At 45.9% G+C, this 22,035-nt stretch overlaps 1 protein-coding gene across 5 annotated transcripts in view; it reads right to left on the reverse strand.

Moving 5' to 3' along the window:
* EFNA5 (ephrin A5) overlaps positions 1-22,035 on the reverse strand; it is a 423,510-nt gene that overhangs the window by 386,254 nt on the left and 15,221 nt on the right. For 2 of the 5 annotated variants that reach the window (XM_069226330.1, XM_069226281.1), the window contains exon 1: positions 826-1,834. The exons of 1 other annotated variant lie outside the window; for it this stretch is intronic. In XM_069226330.1, coding sequence (XP_069082431.1) covers positions 826-950 — 125 coding nt within the window. In that variant the 5' untranslated portion in view covers positions 951-1,834. Of the gene's footprint in view, positions 1-825; positions 1,957-22,035 lie in introns of those variants that run through there. 2 more of the 5 variants (XM_069226272.1, XM_069226290.1) reach the window with 2 other exon arrangements.

Genomic DNA, 22,035 nt, shown 5'->3' on the forward strand with positions numbered 1-22,035 from the left:
ATGGCCGGGAAGTGCTGTTTGTATTAATGCACAACCAAGGTGTACCGCATCAAACATTTTGCGTGCGCCGCACTGCATCCTATGTGGAATGTGTGTGCTCCGACCATAGTATGAGCACTGCACGGTGTGTGTAATACTTCCCGGCATAAATTGTCACATGCGCTGGGAGAAGGGCAGGACTCGAGCTGTGTTTATGAACCTTCTGTGTGCGGACAGCACTGCTAGGTATGATGCCCAGGGCGTGTGCATAACGTGCCGATTATTATCGTTCATTATGTGTATGGCCCCATGTGCACTGTCTGCTGTATATTAGTGGCGCGTGTCCCTTTGTATTGCCCGTTAAACGTACATGCTATGTGAACTGTGTACATCATGCTTTTTGCGTTGTGCGAAAGTGCGGTCTTGCAGTAAGAGATGAGCACAGTAAACACCGCGATCAGCACGTGCAGTGATCTAGATGCGAAATAAACTATGTGCACCATAAATACTATGTGCCAAGACCAAAGTGCACATAGAACGTTGCATTTATGGTGCACACAACTTATTTCACATTTAAACCACTGGACGGGCTGTTCAGTGTGCAGTGCCTGTGAAACTTGCGATGCTTCGTGCATTGTGTACAAGGCAGCAGTTACTCAGCGCAAAGTACACCATGCTCTGCGGATCGTGTGCAGTAAAACGTGTGCGCACCACGGAAGAGGCACCATGTGCACAGTGATCTGTCCATCTGAGCGTCCACTGGCTCCTTACGCTGTGTGCAGTGCATGCTCTGTGCAGAACGCCTACCCCCGTGCGCAGTGCACTACAGTCAGCCCCTGCCCGTACCTGGGGTTGCTGCTGTTCCAGTACACGGCGTAGCGGTCGGCCACCGCCTTGGCCCCGGGGTCCTGGCTGCGGACGCACATCCAGAACAGCAGTAGGATCAGCGCCAGCATGTCCACGTGCGGCATCGCGGCGCTCCTTGCTTCTGGGCGGCGGCGGCGAGCGGGCGGCTGTCCTGTCACATTCACGGCCCCGGCTCCTCGGCTCCGGCTCCTCCGGCTGGGGGTGGCCCCGTTAGCGGCCCCGCGGACTCCCGGGCTGCATCAGCGCTCGCCCGGCTCCAGCGGCGCGCTGCGCGGCATGGCTGGGGGTGTGCGCGCCCCGCTCCCTCCTCTGCAGCCGAGGGGTCCCTTTATAGAAGGCGTCCCGAGCCCCGCTGGCTCCGGGGGCAGACGCCGCTCCCTGGCCGCCGGCCGCCACCAGTCACATGCATAAAGATGAGCTGCTTCCCCTGCCCCTTCCTCCAGCCACGGGCGCGCAAGGAAAGTCTCGGCTACAAAAGGCGCTCAGTCCCCGGGAGACAGCAACTTGTGAGAAACGCACCAAATAAAATCCTTGACATCAGAAGAGGCAGCAACAACAACAGCAGCAAAAAAAATAATAAATAACCTTTTCGGCACTTCACAGGGGGTGAGGCGGCTGCACCCCTCCTCCTCGGGCAGCAGACAGGCACACCAGCTAAAGATAAAAGGCAGCCCACTCCACACAAAAAAATAAAAAAAGTCCACGAAAATCAAAAACTGCCTGGTGATTGGAGGGGCAAAAGTCAGTTTTGGAGAGGAGAAAAAATGTGCAGAGGGTGGCGTTAAGCAGGCTGTATCCTCGCAGTGACACGCCTTCTTTTTTTCTGAATGGGCGGCTCGGAGACCCCGCATGAGGGGCTGAATATAAGAATGATAACAAGGCGTCTGTCTCCTCGTCCCTCCCTCACAATCCCAGGCCGGCTCCAGGAGGCAGGCTCATCCGGCGGCAGGTAATTCCAGTGCCGCGGGGAGCTGTCCCTCCGCTGCCCTGGGGGGAGACACGGCTGGACACTGCCTACAACCAGCCACTCGCATAAGGGTAAAAAAAAAAGAAATCTGTGAGCCAGCAACAGCCCTGTGCTCCCAGATCGCCTTTTCCTATGGGCTCAGTTCTGATTGGACCGCTTGACCTAAAAGAGGCGTTTTCCAGCGCCCAGAAAAAAGAAAATAAACCACGCCTCTTTCCCTCCTTGAAACATGACTAATTGAATTACAGAGCGATTTGGGATGGTTCATACCCGCTGGAGGCTTCCAGCTGCGGGGGGTTGCCTCTCCGTCGGGGGGATGTGGTGTCACACACAGCTGCAGCCTGGAGGGCGCGGCGTATTAATCACCGAGAGCAGTGCCCCATATGTATTTCTTTAACCTCTACAGCCGATGACACTTAATCAGGTGCTATTGGAAAGGATGTGTCGGGATCAATGCAATTTCGTTTGCAAATTGGAACACCAAAGCTGGGTGAATTTTGAGCTTTTTCAACAAACCCTTGTGTGACAGCGTGCATTTAATGTATGCCTTTGCTTTTTAATTAAGTAGTCCACATGGGTTCTGCAAAGTAAATTGGTGTGCACCTATGCATCTTTTCCATTAGGCACCTTCTGTCTTGCGTACATGTGACGCTGTGTAGGTGTGTGAAGATGGTACACAATTTTACAATGAGGATAATTATCTCAATTTACAATGCACCGCTGAAAATGAGTTTATAATCTTTACACCTAGCCAGCTGCCTTTGTGGAAGCAAGTGAGTAACGCGTGTGTACACTTCCCCTCCCCGTAGATAACAAAGCGCCCACGACGTGTGATTGCAAAACAACTGAAGGGCGCAGCGCTGTGGCGCGCATCTGTAATGGGGGAGTGTGCACCGTGCATCCCTTTAGAAACCGTTCCGTGCAGGAGCCCTGATAAGAGGACGCACAGCTCACGGTTTCCAGTCTCATTTTCCATCTCTGCTTCTTATCCCTCCCCACCCCCATGCTCATCATCACACACCGGCTATTTTACTGTATCTGATTTGTGTTTTTGCCTCTTCTAGTCTTTTAGAAAGCGCCCAGACTCCCTCTAGTGGGCATTTTGTTGAAACACTTCAAAATGCCCCCTTATTCATCAGTCTGTATTCATCTTTTTTATTATTTATTAACGTGTTGCATTGAGTGCGAGAGCGCATATGTGTGGCCGGACCTGAAAAGGGTGCTTGTTACATAAATGCGTACCCTCGGACTTTTATCCAGTTTGTGCATTACAGAGGAAGTACAATAATGTATATAAGAAGAAAACTACGCATGACTGCAGTGTGGTGGACTCACCCAGCACGCGGGATCTGCAAAAACACAACACAAGAAAATGTTGCATCGATGTGACTGAGACACAATTCATTAATTTATGTATGCATTTTTTATAATGCGCGAATATTATCCAGAGGCGCCAGAGTGCTTTACAGTAGGACATACGGCGTTACATGGATAGTTACAGAGCGTTCGAGAATTACCAAATATTACCAAGCGTAGATACATAAGCTCTAGAGTTACAAAATGATAAATCATTATAAAACAGAGATACAGGTTATAGAATAGATAATTATTTGGTTTATTGTATATATCGCTTAACACTTTTTCAGCCTTCTTTGATGCATTTTTCACTTTAGAAGATGCATTTGTGTGGCTATTTATTTTTCCCGATCCTCAAATAAGCCCCTTGCACTGGAACTGGAACAACAACCCTTCTCTGGCGAGGGATGTTGGTGAGTGGCTCACTGCAAGACTGTATAAAAGCAGCGACATCGGACATTTTTTTGTCAGAGTTCATGGTGCGGTCTTAAAGCTCCTGCTAAGTGATGTACATAAGGGTCAAGGACGAGGGTACAGAGGCAGTAGAGACCAGAACAAGGCAGTGTTAAGGGCAGAGCCACTGGAATTATGTGGCAGAGGACAACAACATTATGCTTCAGGGTTGACTAAATGATGTAGGGTGACCAGATTTTGAGGATTCAAAAAACAGAACAGACCAGACAACAGTAAGTCTTTAGGCTTACTTCTGTGTCTGTCCTGTCCCGTTTTTGAGACGCTATCTATCTATCTGTCTGTCTGTCTGTTACCCAGTGGCAGGGGCCACTGGGTAGCAATAATTGGAAACGTGTCCAAGGGAGCAGCATTTTTTCTTTTCCTATAACTTTGGTGCAGTTTACACTTCAAGAAGTGTTCCAAAAAGTTCTTCCTCCTCAGCTCCAAACTGTAAAATTTTGGGGTGATCAATTAAGCCGGGGCTGAGAAAAAAGGGGTACTGAAATACAGTTTCTGAGTGCCATCAGGTGGTGGCCATTGTTATTCATGTGTGGGTTCCCTGGTGCCATCTGGAGCACCCACTCTTTTTTTTTAGAACTCGGAGACCGCCAGCAGGCCCTTACTCCAACACCGGTCATACACAGACTGACACCTCATTTCGTTGGAAGAAGTTTTTATTTTATTTACACGTATTTTTCATAGAAATCACTTCAAGAAACTTTTCACAGCAAATCTAAAATAATATCAAATGAATTCATACATTTTTATCTGTAACCATAAATCAATTGTGACAGGATCCCTTCCTGTCCTGAACCTCCTTTGGACCACACAGGTGAACTGGACGTCACCTGTATCCCTAGGGGGGGCGGTACCCCTGCTTCCTCTGTTCCTTGCCCACATGCTCAGGGTTCCGCCCCCCTCTCCAAACACCAATCAGCCAAGTGGTGTAACGGGCGGCCAAGGGCAGGAGCCCCGTAACCACCCCAGTGATCTGGGCTCCCTACCCCCAATCTGGTGTGTACATCCGCAGGTTGGTCCAGGACTTCAGGATCCTATCTCTGGTGTTATACCGGGGCCCCAGCCATGGGGACCCCTCTGTTGCTTCAGGTTACTTTAGTGCTTCTTCTTCCGCCTAATAAAACAGGGAGAGGGTGGGTGGGACAAAAACGCTGCAGTCCATCTGCACCTCCGCTGCGCCAAAAGAAGAAGGCCGAGCCTTCTGGGGGGGCACTTATAAAGCCCCCCACTGGCGCACGGAGGTTCAGACCGGATCGGCAACGCAGGTCTGACGCACCTTCATACGTGTTACTTCCGCCTACACACCTCGCAAGGTGTGCAGACGGAAGTAACAGGCCAGCCCGCGCACAACTAGTGCTAGTGCGGAGGGTCCGGCCCCCGGCGGCCCGACCTCTAAGGGGCCGCGCTCCCCCCATATTGGGGGGGCGCTTTTCCATAGAACTCGGAGACCGCCAGCAGGCCCTTACCCCAACACTGGTCATACACAGACCAACACGTCATTTCGTTGGAAGAAGTTTTTATTTTATTTACTTTGTTAATAACCAAATCACACACATATTTTTCATAGAAATCACTTCAAGAAACTTTTCACAGCAAATCTAAAATAATATCAAATGAATTCGTACATTTTTATCTGTAACCATAAATCAATTGTGACAGGATCCCTTCCTGTCCCAAACCTCCTTTGGACCACACAGGTGAACTGGATGTCACCTGTATCCCTAGGGGGGCGGTACCCCTGCTTCCTCCGTTCCTTGCCCACATGCTCAGGGTTCCGCCCCCTCTCCAAACACCAATCAGCCAAGAGGTGTAACGGGGCGGCCAAGGGCAGGAGCCCCGTAACCACCCCAGTGATCTGGGCTCCCTACCCCCAATCTGGTGTGTACATCCGCAGGTTGGTCCAGGACTTCAGGATCCTATCTCTGGTGTTATACCGGGGACCCAGCCTTGGGGACCCCTCTGTTGCTTCAGGTTACTTTAGTACTTCTTCTCCCGCCACGAGGGTGACCAGGGCCCCAAAGGTCCTTCGCCCTCCCCACCTGAAAACAAACTCTGAGAGAAGAACCACATATCAGACATACATTGGTCTGTACCGGCATCCGACAAGTGAACCATGTCCCTATGGAACATCTCAGGACCCTTCAGAAGTTTTCTGAGGAATGTTCCATAATCGGCCTGGACCGGGGAAAAGTTTGGTCATCTCAGCGTTGAGTCTCCTAACTGACACGTTGATTGTCTGTGCTTTAATGCCTGGGCCCCAATTTCTGTGAGGCACCATATGAGACCAAGCAATGGCTGCATTTGGGAATTGGTTAGCTAGTTTAGTAATTTCCAGGAAGATAGTTTCCCTGAGTGCCTTCCGTCCCATGCGCACCAGGTCATTGCCACCAAGATGAATAATGATGAGGTCCGGGGACTGGAGTCCCACATGTCCTCGGGCCAATGCGACAAGTTGCTGCAGCTGGTCGATTCCTTTGCCGCCAACCCTGCACCAACGGAAGGCACGTCTTGGCTTGCTGCCGGATTCGGTTTACGGAGCTGTTGCAACCTGTAGGCCGCCGACAAATGAACGAATGCCCTAGGACCCAAACCACATGAGGTGCCGTCGACTGTAATAAAAGAAAATTGCGTGAGAAACAGTATTGGAATTATAGACGTAACAAAAAGAAAAGGACCCCTGATAATACCAACTCAGGTCTAATGCACCGCTTGTAACAGTTAGAAGCCCATCTCCCAATGGCTTTCACCTCTGACATTGGCAATCTCGCACCTGCTGCCAATGTAGCTGCACCAATCCTAAATGAATGGGGAGAGTACCCAGGAGGTTCAACTCCCGCTGCCCGTAGTGTAACTTTTAGTATCTCTGCAAATTGGTAGCGAGATAGGCAGTCCCCATTTGCATGAATGAAGAGCGCGGTGGACCTATCAGGGGGACGAACCGCCAAGTAAGATGCTAAGTTGCCCACAGGGCATAAAAGTGAACCACAAGCTGCCCGGAGACCAATACGTGCTCCCTTACCTAACTGATCCGTTTTGGACTTACGCAGCTGTCTTGTTATAGAATCTGCACTGATTTGCACATCGGCCCACTGGAGTCCTCCTGAATGGTCGCTCTTGGAGGCTGCTATTAACTCACCAATGAGGAATGGCCCATAAAAAGCCACTGAGAAAGTAGCTGCAAAAAGGTAGCCTCAAAAGGCGAAGATGTGACTGCAGTGACTGCATACAATAATTTTTCTAGTAAGGGGGGTGTTATATGACGCCTAGTGTCTGACCTGGGACCGTCTGTTCTAGACCAACCCGCCAGAGCCTGCCTAATGACAAAAGAGTTTAGCTGAGAATCTTGATCCCTGAGTTTGGCGAAAAAACGAATGGCGGACAGGTTAGCTTTGGCGCAAGACACTGGTTTACCTTTATCCCTTAAACCTCCGCTGTGCCAAAAGAAGAAGGCTGAGCCTTCTGGGGGGGGGCGCTTATAAAGCCCCCCACTGGCGCGCGGCGGTTCGGACCGGATCGGCAACGCAGGTCCTACACACCTTCATACGTGTTACTTCTGCTTACTTGCGGGCGGAAGAAACAGGCCAGCCCGTGCACAACTAGTGCAGAGGGTCCGGCCCCCGGCAGCCCCGACCTCTAAGGGGCCACGCTCCCCCCATATTGGGGGGGGGGGGGGCGCTTTTCTAAAATGTTGGGGGCAGAGAAGGGACCCTCAAGGCCCCCAACGACCCCTGCTATCTCCCTAGCCAAAACCCATTCTTGGTGCCAGCATGAGCCAGCTCTCTTGCTTTGCTCCTACCTGGTGGAAGCAGCCTTTGCTTCGGACCCTGCCGGAGACTGCAAATCTATGTTTCCTGCCGTGAAGGCTCTGGACAGGTAATTAGAGTTGTATTCTCTGCCCTCACTCTCTGGGGCAAGGAGCAAGACAGTGTCTCAGAGGATGAGGTCCTCAGGACACTGACGTCCAAACCTGGGAGTTTGGGTTCCAAGGGCCACTGGATGGCTCGGGAGAGAGCCCACACTGCCCTCCAAAAGAATGCTTTGGTCCAGGTCCAGGGGCATCATTAATGATGCAAACTTTTAAATAAAACTTCCTAAATTCCATGCTATAGCATGCATGCCTACAAAATGACATGGCTACCAGCAGCAAGTTCGTCATTGCACCTTTTTTTCTTTCTTATTTTGTAGCTGCTGCTGATACTACACAGCACTGGCGAAGTCAATAGTTCCCAAAGGCAAGACCTGTTGGCTTTGCCAGTTCTTGTGTATATTGGTTCCATTTCAGGCCAGGGGCCAAAGACCCCCGATTAGTCATTATGTATGCTGATTGCTTTCATTTTTATTGTGTAGATAACTGTATTACAATGTTTTTCTCACTTTTATATATTATGATGGTATTCTTTTAATCTATACACTCATTTAGACACTAATGTATAGCTTAAAGCGAGTTTTTTACTACATGGATAGTCACAAAACTCTAAGAAATCCCACAAGATTCTTCTCAATCTACATCCCAAATCACTTAAGACATTGTTGACCATTATGTAATAAAGACGTGCTTAGGGATATCTGATTTGTTAGCTGCCAGCCTGCAGAGAAACTCTAAATGTATATGCATACACAGAACTATAGCTGGCTGTCATGCCTTCTGCCACATCACCGCTAAAGCCTAGAACGGCCTGCTGTTACACATAAGAGTCACCTCTTCAATTCTCGAGTTCTACAAGAAGCTGAAGACATTGCTCATCGAACAGACCTCCTCTCGCCAGTCCCAGGCAAGCTAGTCCAGCATCCTCTTTCAACCTGACGATATCCTCCCAAGTAACAGTGTACATTGCAAATACAGATAACATAACACAACACAACATCCTGAAAGCTGGAAAAAAGTAACACAACATAACATAATACAACATTAAATAATATGTTGCAGGGCAGAAATAAACTTCCAGTCCTTCGCCCTGAAACCTGGAGCTCCCACTATAGACATTCTGAATACCAGAAATCAGCTGTAGTGCCGGAGGTTTCCCTGCATGACACTGAGCCTCGGGGAAGACTGGACTGTGGCCCTAGAGGAGAGCTGCTCTGAGCTCACTCGAGAGGCGTGGGCGGTCGAACCAGGTAGTTGGCTTGCTGAGGCAGGCTTGAGAGAGACCTAAGCACAAGGTTCTTTGGCCTACAGTGGGTTTGGCAGTGCAGAGGGGCCAAAGGCAACTCCTCACACAATGCAGTCCTGAGAAGCGAATCAGAGCACAGTGAAGCACAGTATTAATGAAGACTGGCAAGGCTTGGTGGTGTCTGATGGCTGGCAGTCTGGTGTGGCTTAGAATGGGAGGGGGCTATGTCAGCAATGGAGAGCTGCTCTGAGGTCAGAGCAGTCATGGTGAGTTGATAATTCACTCAACTGACTACAACAATTACACAAAGTAATAATTATTGGAAAGGGGAGGGTTTGACACTCTCACCTCCCCCACCTCTCGCTTGTCTTATCCCATCACCTTCCTCACATCTATTATCTGAGTGCAACCAGAGGAACAAAACATAACTGACAGTCCTTCAAAGAAATATTCAGATACTAACAAAGAGTTGAGGTGTGCACCAAACTAATTTAAGTTATACCATGAGATGAGTCACTTGCCAATTATAACTTATTGAGACCTACCTAGAGCTGTGACAATCACAATATATTTTAATACAACCATGAACACTAGCAGCAACCTCTGATGAAGATATATACTTTTCCAATCAACTATTTGTATGAAAATTGACGTTTGATCGAATACTCTAAGCCATACACAAGACTACCTTAGAGATCACAGGAACTCCATTCTCATGGTTCTCCTGGAAAGCAGTACAATTAGTTAGTCTTTAGCTCTTTTGGACAGAAAGGCACTCATTCTTGCATCCAGGAAAATGGGAACTTGTTTGATCAAGGGCACTGGTTGATGACCATCTGGGTTTTCACAGACTATATTTGGTCTTGCCAGCAAAGGGCGTCTTGCCCATATCAAACAGGTATGTCTAAATCCCATTTTGTGTGGACTGATACTGCTGTTTTTTACCTGTAAACTGGGACATTGCTAACCAGACCCAGTGCTTGTGCTGTTACCCCAAAAGCATGTCAAAAGTGGCTAACTCCTAAATGGCACACTTAACTTTCCTATAAGGCCATATTATATGGCACCCAAAATACACCCATGGCATGGAACGTTAAATATCACAACACTACTGTGCCATCCAGTAGTATGACCAGGTAAATATTACTCCAGTCCTGGCACTGCAGCCTGGTAGTTGCACTATAAACCAGCAGCCTGATGTGTCAAATGAAGACCTTTTGACAGGAGAAAAACATTCCTTTCAAATATTAATAATACGCCCCTCTATGTAGTCCTTGCAGCCCGCAAGGCAGGGTACATGGTATTTAAAAGTAGGACATATAAAAATTTTAAAGTGAATATGTTCTTACAGAGACTATCACCCAAAACCTATTTTCACTGTAGTAAGGCTTGTTGGCTCATAGAGAAGCTCTGCACTAGGAAGTAATGTTACATAATAATTCTGCTATTAGAGGATTGGGACCAGCTAAAAGTATGAATAAACCACTGTTTTTAATATTTATTAAAAGCCCAAATCAATGATAAATTCAAACCCTTAATAAATAATAAAGAAAAGTATCTTTTAGAAAGTTACCTTTTCCCGACTGAATCTCCTGAAGGCTAAATTTGTATTAGTTCTGTAGTAGTGTCCCTGTGAGTACGTAGTCCTAATGAGCTATGAAAACTGTTCCTAGAACAGGGACAAAGGCCTGGGCGTGAGGAGGTGTTTTTGTTCCTCTAGCAGAAAGAACACTTGGGCTGTGCTCAGGAACTTCATTTACTTCAAAGGTTCCTCCCCTGTCACAAGCAGAGGGGAAAAGTTTTCTGTATCTTGGATTTCATGAGTGAGGGGCACTCTGGATTTGTGTGGAACAGGGCACTGCTGTAAAAGTGGGTATGGTACTCCTGGGAACTTTTACCCTATTGGTTAGGAAGGGGCCAAGAGTCTTCCTTAACCTAAAAGTAGTGCCATACTTTTTTGTTCAAAGTAACACATTTCTGGCTCATGGGTAGGTTCTATAGACTTGTATTGAAAGTAACCTAATTTTATGTACCTTAGCACCACAGTCCATCAGACCCTTTTCTAGTGGCAGCTCTGGTCGCCTGAAATGGCAGTTGTCTTTTAATTATTTTGCTAAACTGCTTGCTATTTTTAATTAAACACAATGTAACAATGCTAGAACATTTGTTACATTATTTGTTAAATGGCTCGAGGTGCCATATTCTCGGAACACAATCGATGATGACAGAGCAAGCCATCCCTGATTAAGGTAGGCCCTGGCATATAATGTTTGCCAACAGTCAGTACATTTATTGTCACATTATTTTTTAAATACAAAATAGGTTATTAAACATTAAAGTAATAACTATATACTGCTTTCTATCTTTTTGTGACGTTAATTTATATGTATTTATTTTTGTAACTACTTTAATGACATTTAACACTATTACGTTTGGGGTTTTATTTTAAGTCCCTAGCTTCATGAATTTCTAAGGGGGTGGTGTTGCAGTAGAAGTTGGTTGGCCATAAGTAATGCTGGGCTTACTACAAAAGTGTATGCTACTACAAAAATATAATTTACCACAATAGTGCAGCTTGTGAACATAAAAAAAGTAGTAACTTACTGAAAAGTGTAAATCTAATCAACTCAAAAGTGCAGTTTGTGAATCAGCCCCAATGAAGTTAGCTGAACCTATGATAATCACTAGCCATTGCTTGGCCCCACAAGACAAAAATAAATATTGAATAATGTATTGGAAACTTCAAAATATTCAGAGGTCAAGTCAAGGAAATAAGACGAGGAGTCCCAAAAAGGAGGTAGAAGGGGTGGGATAGGAGGACCAGGAGATGGGAGAATTGGAAGAAGGAACAGAAGTGCCTGGGGAAAGGCACTGGGAGCAGGAGGTCTTGTTTTTGTTGTGGTTAGCTGGAACATTCAAAATGAGATTATCCAAATAGTGTGTCTAATTTATCAGGTTGTTTCTACCAGGCTGTTTATCATGAGGTAGCCCAAAACACTTACCCTGAACTTTAGGACAGCCCGAGAGGTTTCGAATATTTGATGAATACCCTTATCCCAGGAGATCAGAAGGACTCTCACTTCAATTGTATCATTAATTGTAAATGCAGTATTTGCCTTATTGACACTGTTGGTAGTCATTCAGCTCTAATGACTTAAGAATTTCCCTCTTTAACTCTCTCAGGCATGTCTACTAAAGCAGTCAATATTTCCAATTAACACATTTCCCAGTATGTTATCTACCACATATCCATTTCTGTAGGACCCGTTAGTGATTAGCAATAGTTTTGGCTAAGCCTAACCTCCCCACAAATTTGTTAGACAAGACATTTTGTATAAACTCAGTTGTACTCCAGAAGGGGTGTTTGTAAATCTACCTTAATAGCAAGAACATAAAGTACTCCAGTTCCTATGTAAAAGCGTAAGGTGCCCATGTGAAAGGAGCAAGGTCGTGATGTCTGCTGATTCGACCGAGTACCTTTGAGAAGTAGAGCCCACAGTGTGGTCCAAAGGGGCAAACGCTGTGGGGTTAGTTTCCTCAATGGAACCCATGAAGGTGAAGCCTTGTTGACAGAAAAAGCTCCCTAAGATACCCCGGTACCTCTTAAAAAGTGAAGCAGAGGAGGGAATCTGCCTGTAATAGTCGACTTGATTAAACAAGGGGTTTTAGTACTTTTTCTTAGTTAATATAACACGTCACCTCTCCCACTATGTAGGGTGGGGAAAGCCAATGTGTACAAATTCATCTGAGACCTTCGAGCCATTAATAATGGAGTCATTCTTAGCTACCTAGTGGTTCCCAATCCCACCACCATTCTTGCTTGCATCCCGTCAATGCCCAATGATTCACAGTGATTAACCTTTGCTCTGCTTTCTTCTCAGTCCCTATACAGGAGGAAAGCAAGTATCCCTTCTCATTCATATTGCAAGGTTCTCAACTTTTGTGGATCCAGCTCTGTCAAGGATTTACAGAGTTCCCTTCAATCTTCTCTTAGACTCTGAGGAAGTATTTACCATGGTGTTCTACTTTAATGCAATATGTAGACATTGTATTGTTGCCACCATTACCCTACATCATAGCAAGAAGGACTCAGTTTATCTCCTTACTGAATTGGCTAATAAAGGGCAGAAGGCTTCAGAATTGAATATGCAGATCTACTTTCTCTGGGTAAGATATCTAGGGCATGAAATTTGTGTGGGCTAGCCACAATGGTTGTCTGAACTAGTTGAAGTCTTCTGTAAGCTGCCATGCCCTGTAACTGTTTCTCAGGTACAATCTGTTTAGTGAAAGGTTGGGTACTGTAGACAGTGGATTCTGGGCTATGTTCAAATGGTGAAGCATTTGCAAAAAATGTTTGGAAAGACACCCTTGAACCCTGCAGTGGTCTAGTGATGCCAAAAATGCACTTGTGATAATTGTTGACTTCTGCACCTGCTTGAAGAGTTCCTGATTATACCAAACATTTTTTACTTTGTATTGTCATGAATGTAATGGATTTGCACTTGGGGTGTTTGTACAGACGTATGAAGATCAGAAAAAGGCCATAGCTTATTATTTCAAAAATCAAGTTGCCATGGCCCAACTCTCTCTTCCTTTCAGAATGCCCCTTTTGATGATGTCATGAGTAATCAGATGTGCTATGGGCCAATATTGCCCCAGTCACAGTCTTGAGGTTAAGAAAGATTGAATACACACTGGAAGAATTCAAGTTTTTATTGATTGCAAATTCAAGCAAAGTTCGTAGACATTCGATACGAGAGCCTTTCAGTCCAAGGTTATTTATTGATGTCCATTTCAAACAAGGGTTGTGAATGTTTAAGACAATAAGACAAAGAGCCGACACGTGTTTCACCCCCTGTGGTGGGTCTACCTGGGGCTTTTTCAAGGCTGTAAGATATAGATGGTTAGGGTTCAATATGTGAGAATGCTATTGAAAGAGCTAAGAGCTTTGTGTCATGCATATTAATTGATGTGACATAGGGAGGAAGGAGTGCCAAGAAGTATCCAGCGAATTCGATGCAGATATAAGAAAGGAAGATGCAATTAGGGGCATCCCCTTGTGAGGGGAGTATGGGTAATATCCAAGAGAAGAGACAAAAAAGATTTCAACCAATGTTATCCAGGAGTTAAATGTGAAAGATTAAAATCAACTTGGTGATTCTCTTTATTAATTATTGCTGATTCATGCACTGAATGTGCTATTAGTAAGACAGATACTGACAAGGAATGATTAGTAAGCTATCCTCCTATAAGTGCAATATCACCAGATTAATCTATCAATATTATGGTGCCAGTAAGTGACATATGAAGACAGCTCATACCTAGTGAACATAATCACAATAACTCCATTATTGAGAACACTTATTGTTGGTCATTTTATTCAATCTGTTAGAGAAAATAGTAACATTGAAGGTTCTATACATCTGGTCATATTACAGTAAATATGTCAAAGGGTGGTAACAGTATGATCAATTCCTATCTATAATCGTGAGCAATTAGGTTGCTAGTATTGAACAGAACAAAGCAAAAATGTGGAAATTATCTTTTAAGGAGACACAGCTATGACATGTTAATTTGTGTATATGAAACTGAGTCAAATCAATTTGCCAAGCGAGAATACCTGTGCATATTTATGACAACCGTTGTACACATAATATAGATGGTATAATGTAAGGCAGCCTGGAACACATAGCTTATTATTTGTCTACTTTGAACCCTTTGATGACTGGCCTGTCACCATGTTTACGATCTTGGATGACATATGCAAATCATATTGAATGATATGAAAATATCGTATTGGTATTGAGTTCCCCATTAACTGCTAATATGTCCCATTCTGTGGTTGCACTCCTCAGCACAAAAAGCTAGCACCTCTCCACCGCCCAATAATCCTGATGTGAAATACTGTTATTGTTGGCTTCTGTTATCACCCTGGTCTGTTGTTCTGCTTTGAACACATCCTCTCTACCGCCCACTAGTGAAGATGTAGATCCTCATGACTAAGGGCCTCATTACGACTTCGGCGATCCTTTCACAGGGCCGCCGAAGCCACTGCAGGCAAAAGGCTGCCAGTACTGGAGGTCTTTTGCCCGCCATATTAGGAGTGTTCTGCTGGCCCAGTGGAACACTTACAACAACATTGATGCCAGCTCATAATTGAGCCGGTGGCAATGTTGTGGTGCGTTGGGTGCGACAGCACCCGTTGTGGATTTCACTGCCCATAATTCGGGCAGTGAAATGTGCGATGGGGCTGCGCATGGGGGCCCCTGCACTGCCCATGCCAAGTGCATGGGCAGTGCAGAGGCCCACCCGACTCTCCCATTCCGCCAGCTTTTCCATGGCGGTGTTTACCGCCATGGAAAGGCTGGCGGATGGGGACTTGTAATCCCCAGGGTAGCACTGCTGGCTGTGCTGCCCTGGCGGATTACAACCACCAGGCTGCAGGCTGAATGCAGCCTGGCGGTGTCGAGGGTTGGACTGTGGCGGCTCTGCCACAGTCATAATGGGGAGGTCGGACTGCCCTGTCAGCGACTGCCAGCCTCGTAATGAGGGCTTATGTCGTTACCAAACCCCATACTGATTTGACTAATGTACCAATCATTGACTACGAGTTAACATATTTTGAAGGTGGATCATGTCTCAGAAATTATGATGGTATCCTACTTGCTGGTTGCATTGTGTGCACTGTATCTCAGAATGTGGAGAGTTGCCATATACCAACTATAAACTCACAAATGATAGTTCCTTGAGATAACTGTAATTGGCGAATCTCACTGGTTTTGCTAATTTCAAATGGTATTTTTTAACTGACATTTTAAGCTAACTATGATGTCCTTTTAACCTTGTTTTTTTCAAGGAATTTCTAAGGATTTTTTTAACGCAAGTTTAAATACTATTATCATACCTAAATATAATGTCACTTTTTAATGGAATTTCTAGTTTTTTTTTCCAATGTAAAGTAATAATTATTACCATACATAATACATAATGCAACCCCACACAGTACACAGGTGATTGAAGGCATCCAACCCCCACCATCAGCCAATTCCATACCGCATGACCTTGGCCTGTGCTTGACATGGGGTTGGCCTCAGGGCCCAGCTTGCAGCCAGGCCCTGCATCCAACCACTCATGGGCAGTCAAATCCACCCCACACCCAGCCTTTGGCCATGAGCAACGTGGTTTTGACTGTATACATCTAGGTCCTGAGCCAAACCCCCTGCTGGTGTCAAACCCTCTCCTTGCGAATGGGCTGTGTGCAGCGAGGGGGGCAGGCAGAGGGTGGCGGTTGGGCCTGGCGTCCAAACCCCACAGGTGCACACAGCTGACTATGTTATGTCACAGTATTAAGAAAGTCATTTTACGTAAGGTAGACCTACTGACTTTGTCAACAGGCCAAAACACCAAAATATAAAAAGTGGGCCTATTGGCTTTATGAATTAGTCAGCATATCAACATATATTTATAGCACACCTATTCACTTTCTAAAAAAACACCAGAAATCATAATCACATATATATTTCATCACACAGTGAAATGCTTAATAAAAATGTTTGTCATGAAAAACGTATAACAAAGTTTTATTAAAAACATCTTTGAGTCGTTTTTAACAGTTTTCAAGCTAGCAAGTGCAGTCATAGAAAAAAACCATAAGGGGCCTCTGCACTCCAGCCGAGGAGCATAGAGCTACAGCTAGGATTGCTTTAAAAATATGGTATGCTCTCTGGGGTCATGGGTGTAATGACCCAGAATGTTTACTGTCATCTTTTTTGTACTCCCTCCGGCCACCCCACAACATTAGAAAAAGGACTAATGGCACCCCTACCACTTCCAGGGACACAAACAGGCTCTAAAAATATATTTAAAAAGCCCTTGCAGGGCATTATGGAGCATATCATTCTGAGGCAGTGCATAATAAATCAGTGGCAAGAGGCCCTCATGTAGTGTTCATTTTGTGGGTGTCACAGGCCTACCTGGGGCACCAAAATATATAATTTTCCTTGGGAGCATGGGGGAGAGCCTCCGCTGTGGGAGCAGGCATTTTTTAATTAAGTGGGTGCTCCAGTGCCCACCCATGGCACCCACAACTCCATTTTTGTTGGGGGCCACAAGGGAAGTCCCAGGGCCCCTGGCAGCCCCAGCTGGCTCCCCTGGTGGAAGTCAGCCACTTGCTGGTGAGTGTCCCGGTGCCCACCTGGGCCATCTACAACTCATCATTGGAGGATGTGGTGTGAGCCCCAAGACCGCTGAGGCCCCTGCTGGCTCCCCTGACAATACCGCACTGGGTGCTGGGGGAAGCTGGCACCATTGCTTTGCTCTCGCCCAGGCGGGAGCAGCATATTTAATTGCTTTCACCTGGGCAGGAGCAAAGCTCTGTTCCCTGCCTGGGAGACAGCAGGCAGGGTTTACCTTCACTTTCCCAGATATGGAAACACAATGTCCTGGATGATGAGAACTCGGGACACTACAGTCATGCTCTGGGGATGCGATGGAGTCCTATGCCATACAGAAGCTCTCAACTTTCCAAAGTTGTAATGATCATCCCCTGACCTTGAAATCTATTATAAAGTGAATGCATATTACTGAGGGGTCTCGCACCATAAAAGTGGTAATCTTTGGACTTAAACAAATGTAAAATCTGATAAATGAAACAAGTTACTTATAACACCGATATGGAATATTCTTCCTTTTAATTTCAAAATGACAATGAAATCAGCATTTAAATGTCAGTGTAGCCATATAACAACTTATTACTTTTAGGCCTCCATTTTAAGTCTGGTGGAGTGGTATCCCCACATGGAATATCACTCTGAGGACTACAAATTCTCAGTGTTCACACAACTGGGATTATAGGGTGCTGGAAAACTAGACCCAGTTTCACTTTGTGCTTATTCGCACCTGGTTAACACCAGTGTTGAATGGGGCTGATGGCTGAAGCACAGCCTGGTCCCCACTTGGCCCCTTTGCAACACCACAGGAGGAGGACACAGTGATTCTCCTTCCTGCACAAGGATCTGCCCAATCCCCCAGAAGGCATTTCGAGTCTTAACAACCCACCTTCCATATCCCACCACCTGCTCCCCTGTGTTCAGATTTACCACCAGCTCAGAGAAGAAGGTAAATCAGGTCAGGTTTGTTCCCTGATTTGGAGGTAAACATATGGAAAGGATCTTGCATTTCTGGATCTGCATAGTTAATCCCCATTTTGGGTACCAAAACAGGTGAAGGCTGGATTAACATCCGGCAATATATCTGGGAATCTTTCATTCTGGCCCCAGTATTTCCCCTATCTGCATCCAGGCTACTGACACTAGGGGCCTTAGTGGTAAGAGGAAATGCAGATAATAGGAGATCTTGCCTGAATTAGGCAAATATAAATGAGAACTCTCAATGTTTAAAGAAATATAATACTCTTCAATTCTGGCAGTGCTCCCGGTGATTTTGATTGTTTTCAATATTACATTATCATTGTATTAATGTGGTATTTCCATCTACTTGCATATGTACATTTGTAATGTAATGCAATTTGTTGCTCAGCTTGGGAGGTGATGAGTTTCTTCTTAGTGGTGTAGAAGTTCTTCTTCCTTTGCCTTTGCCTATCCTGCCCGGTCGTAAGAGGTTTTGGTCCGCCCCTTCTTCCTCCTCCATCACCTCTCCCTTTTTTGGCTCGGGCAGTGGCGCTTCCTTCGGATGTGCCTGTTGTCCCTTGCCTGTGGCTTGTCACCTTCCCTCCTCTTTCTTTTTCTTGCACTTGTCGCACAGCTTCTGGGACCTCACTTGACTCTACACCTCTTCTATCGCGTCCTCGTCTTTTACTGTACTTAGAGTACTGTTGCAAGAGGTATACTCACTCCAGCGCCCAAGAGCAAAAGCGCCAGCCCTAAGATTGGTTAAACTCAAGGCAACCCTTACCCGGGTTCAGGGATTCAGTCCATTGGGAAAAGTAGGGTTAATATTTAAAACAAAACATTCCTGGGGGCTGCTGTCCCTGACAAAGAACAACAACACTCAATAAATTGTTGTCCAGTCAGTGGTTTTTCTTTAAAAAAAGAAAAGTACGTATATTTCACACACACACCCACCAACACACACACACACACACACACACCCACACACACACATACTCTCTCTCTCTCTCTCTCTATATATATATATATACACACACTAAATACTGATGCAGGTCAAGCTGTTAATAATGAATATACATTTTAACATTCTTTGTTCGCATAGGAAGTTGCGTCATGAAAAAGGCAGTGCAAAAGTCAGAATAGAACCATTTTTGCTGAACTAAAGCAGTTTGGGATTTGTTAAGATTAGCAAATCAAGCAAGTCAAGCAAATGCGGGTCATGCAAAGTTTAGAAAGGAAAATGGACGTTTAAAATGCAGCATTTAGTTAGGCCTACATTTGCCTCATACATGTTATTAATTAAATGGATTTTACTTTCATTGAAATCTCTGGCAACTTCACAAATGACAACTCCCTGAAAACATGCATAGCGGAAATAAAAATAGTTAAAATAGTGATAGGAAATCACTGAACTAAATTGAATCCTGATAAAGAGAGAAGCTTGTCCTAGGGTCCTATCTGTTGCTCTGGAATGATTCCTTTTGGCCCTCTTTAATGGGCAAGTGTTTCTCCCAAGTCCGGTTGTCAAGAGTCTCGTGGTCAAAATCAATCATGATCTCCAAGTGATATATCAGGTTTGTGCTATTATTTCACTTTGTTCTTCTCAATTACACCGCTTTAGACATATTGCCAAACCACTCGCCTTATACAGTATGAAGTCAGTGGTCTCAGCCTTTGTTGGGTCTAGGCTGGATTACTACAGTACTGTTTGCTCTGGAATAAAGGCTTCTGTTCTACATAGTCTTCAGATTATTAAAAACCAGGCAGCTGGCCTGGTTTTTGGAATCCCAAAGAAAACCAATACAGAGCCTTTTCTATTCTAGCCCCTTCACTATAGAATGCCTTGTCTCTTAACTTCTGTTCAGTTTTGTCACTTTATCGTCCAGAATTTTTAAAAAAAAGTATTTACTCAGTCTATAGCAGGTCATCTCCACCTATGTTTTTTCAGTTCCTGGAGACCTTTCTGAGGTGACAGTGCGCTCTATAAATCCACATTAACTTAAACAAAGAGAATGCAAATGCTGTTGTGCCCCAAGTTATGGCTGGAACATGTTTTTCTGTGTCAATCATGGAAAATGACCAGCATAATTAAATTGTGTCCTCATCACAGCAGTTGCCTTTTCCATTGGCTTTAAATCTCTAGTGCATAATGCTTGTCACAAGAATATCGAGGGAAAAATGTCGTGGGCCAAACATATCAAGGACAATATATCGACCTGGTACGTATATAGAGATAAGTATTGGTTTATGATACTTAACTCCACATATGTGTACCCTCAAGATATATGTAACTTCAACGTATGTAGTTATGGAATTAAGAATAGGCATCAACACTGTGTACTAAGTGCAGGAAAGTACCCTCTTTTTGACATGCTTACCCCCACTTTTTGCCTTATGTCAGCATCTTTTGACTGTGTTCACTGGGATCCTGCTAACCAGGACTCCAATGACTGTGCTCTCTACCTCTAAATGTGGTTGCTTGGACTTCACACACCTCACATTTGGCATACTGGTGCATCCATATAAGTCACTAGTATATAGTACCTAGGTACCCAGGGCATTGGAACACCAGGGGTTCCCCATTGGCTGCAGCATGATGTATGCCACCCATTGTAGCCCAGTTAAATGTGTCTGCAGGCTTGCCATTGCAGCCTGCATGAAAGGGTTCATGCACCCTTTCACTTTAAGTCACTGCACCAGGTCACTGTAAGTCACCCCTATGGTAGGCCCTCATAGCCCAGAGGGCAGGGAACAGGTACCTGTGTGTAAGAGCACCCCTGCATGAGCAGAGGTGCCCCTATGAACTCCAGCTCCATTTTCCTGGACTTCGTAAGTGCGGGGACGCCATTTTACGCATGTACTGAACATAGGTCACTACCTATGTCCAGCTACATAATGGTAACTCCGAACATAGGCATGTTTGGTATTAGAAATCATACCCCAATATTGTTGCCAGTTTTGGTTGTATCATTCCATGCACTCTGGTGGCTCCTTAGAGGACCCCCAGCATTGCTCCTACCAGCTTTCTGGGGTTTTCCAGGCAGCACACACTGCTGCCACCCCTCAGATGAGTTTCTGCCCTCCTGCTGCTTGACCAGCTCAAGCAGAGGAAGACAGAACTAAGGGAGAGGGAGGTAACACCCTCTCCCTTGGAAATAGGTGTTACATGGCTTCGGAGGGGTAGCCTCCCCAAGCCACTAGTATGCTTTGAAGCGCACATTTGGTGCCATCATTGCATAAACTGGTCTGCACCAGTCCAGGGACCTCCAGTCCCTGCTATGGCACTAATCTGGACAATGGAAAGAGGAGTAACCACTCCCCTGTCCATCACCAGCCCAAGGGTGGTGCCCAGAGCACCTCCAGGTGACCACTTGATTCTGCCATCTTGAATCCAAGGTGGGCAGAGGCCTCAGGGAGCATCTGAGTGGCCACATCGGGTAGATGATGTCACAGCCCCCTCCTGATAGATGGTCACCTTGCTAGGTCACCAATCCCCCTTCCAGGGCTATTTAAGGTCTCTCCCTTGGGTGGGTCCTCAGATTCGATGTGCAAGATTCCAGCAGGACTCCTCTGCATTGTTTACTTCATCTTCTGGCCACTAGAATTGCAACCAGACCCTCCAGGAACCAACAATCTGCATCCACACCGACAATTCTGCTTGCAACATTGTTTTCACGGCTCCTTATAGCAACATTTCCCCAGCTGTGCATCCTCTGAGGGTGGGAATCTTCAGGTTTCATGAGAAGCAAGAAGGAATCTCCCTTGGAGTGAAGGAGTCACTCCCCTACATTCGCAGGCACCAACTGCAATGACGACCAGCTGCATGGATCTCCTCTCTTCCAGAGCTGTGTGGGTCCTGCATCACGGGTGGTGGTCTGGAGTGTTCCGCTTGATCCTCTCTGCCTGCTGTCCAACTTTGGAGATGGTAAGTCTCCATGCAGGACAGTACCCCCGTGCATCAAGCCTTTTGCAGCTACCAAGGCTTGTTGGCATCTCCTCCAAGAGATCATCAAGCTCTGTGAATCCCCAGCCCCCAGCACTTTTCCCTGTGATGCTCAGCCCTCTGCGTGCTTCTCCCGGGATGTGGGTCTCCTTTCTAGGTGTGCTGCGTGGGCCTAACCTCGACTCCTATGCTTGGAGCCTGTGGGCCGCCTGT

Source organism: Pleurodeles waltl, chromosome 1_1, assembly GCF_031143425.1.
Source record: "Pleurodeles waltl isolate 20211129_DDA chromosome 1_1, aPleWal1.hap1.20221129, whole genome shotgun sequence".
Lineage (NCBI taxonomy): Eukaryota > Metazoa > Chordata > Amphibia > Caudata > Salamandridae > Pleurodeles > Pleurodeles waltl.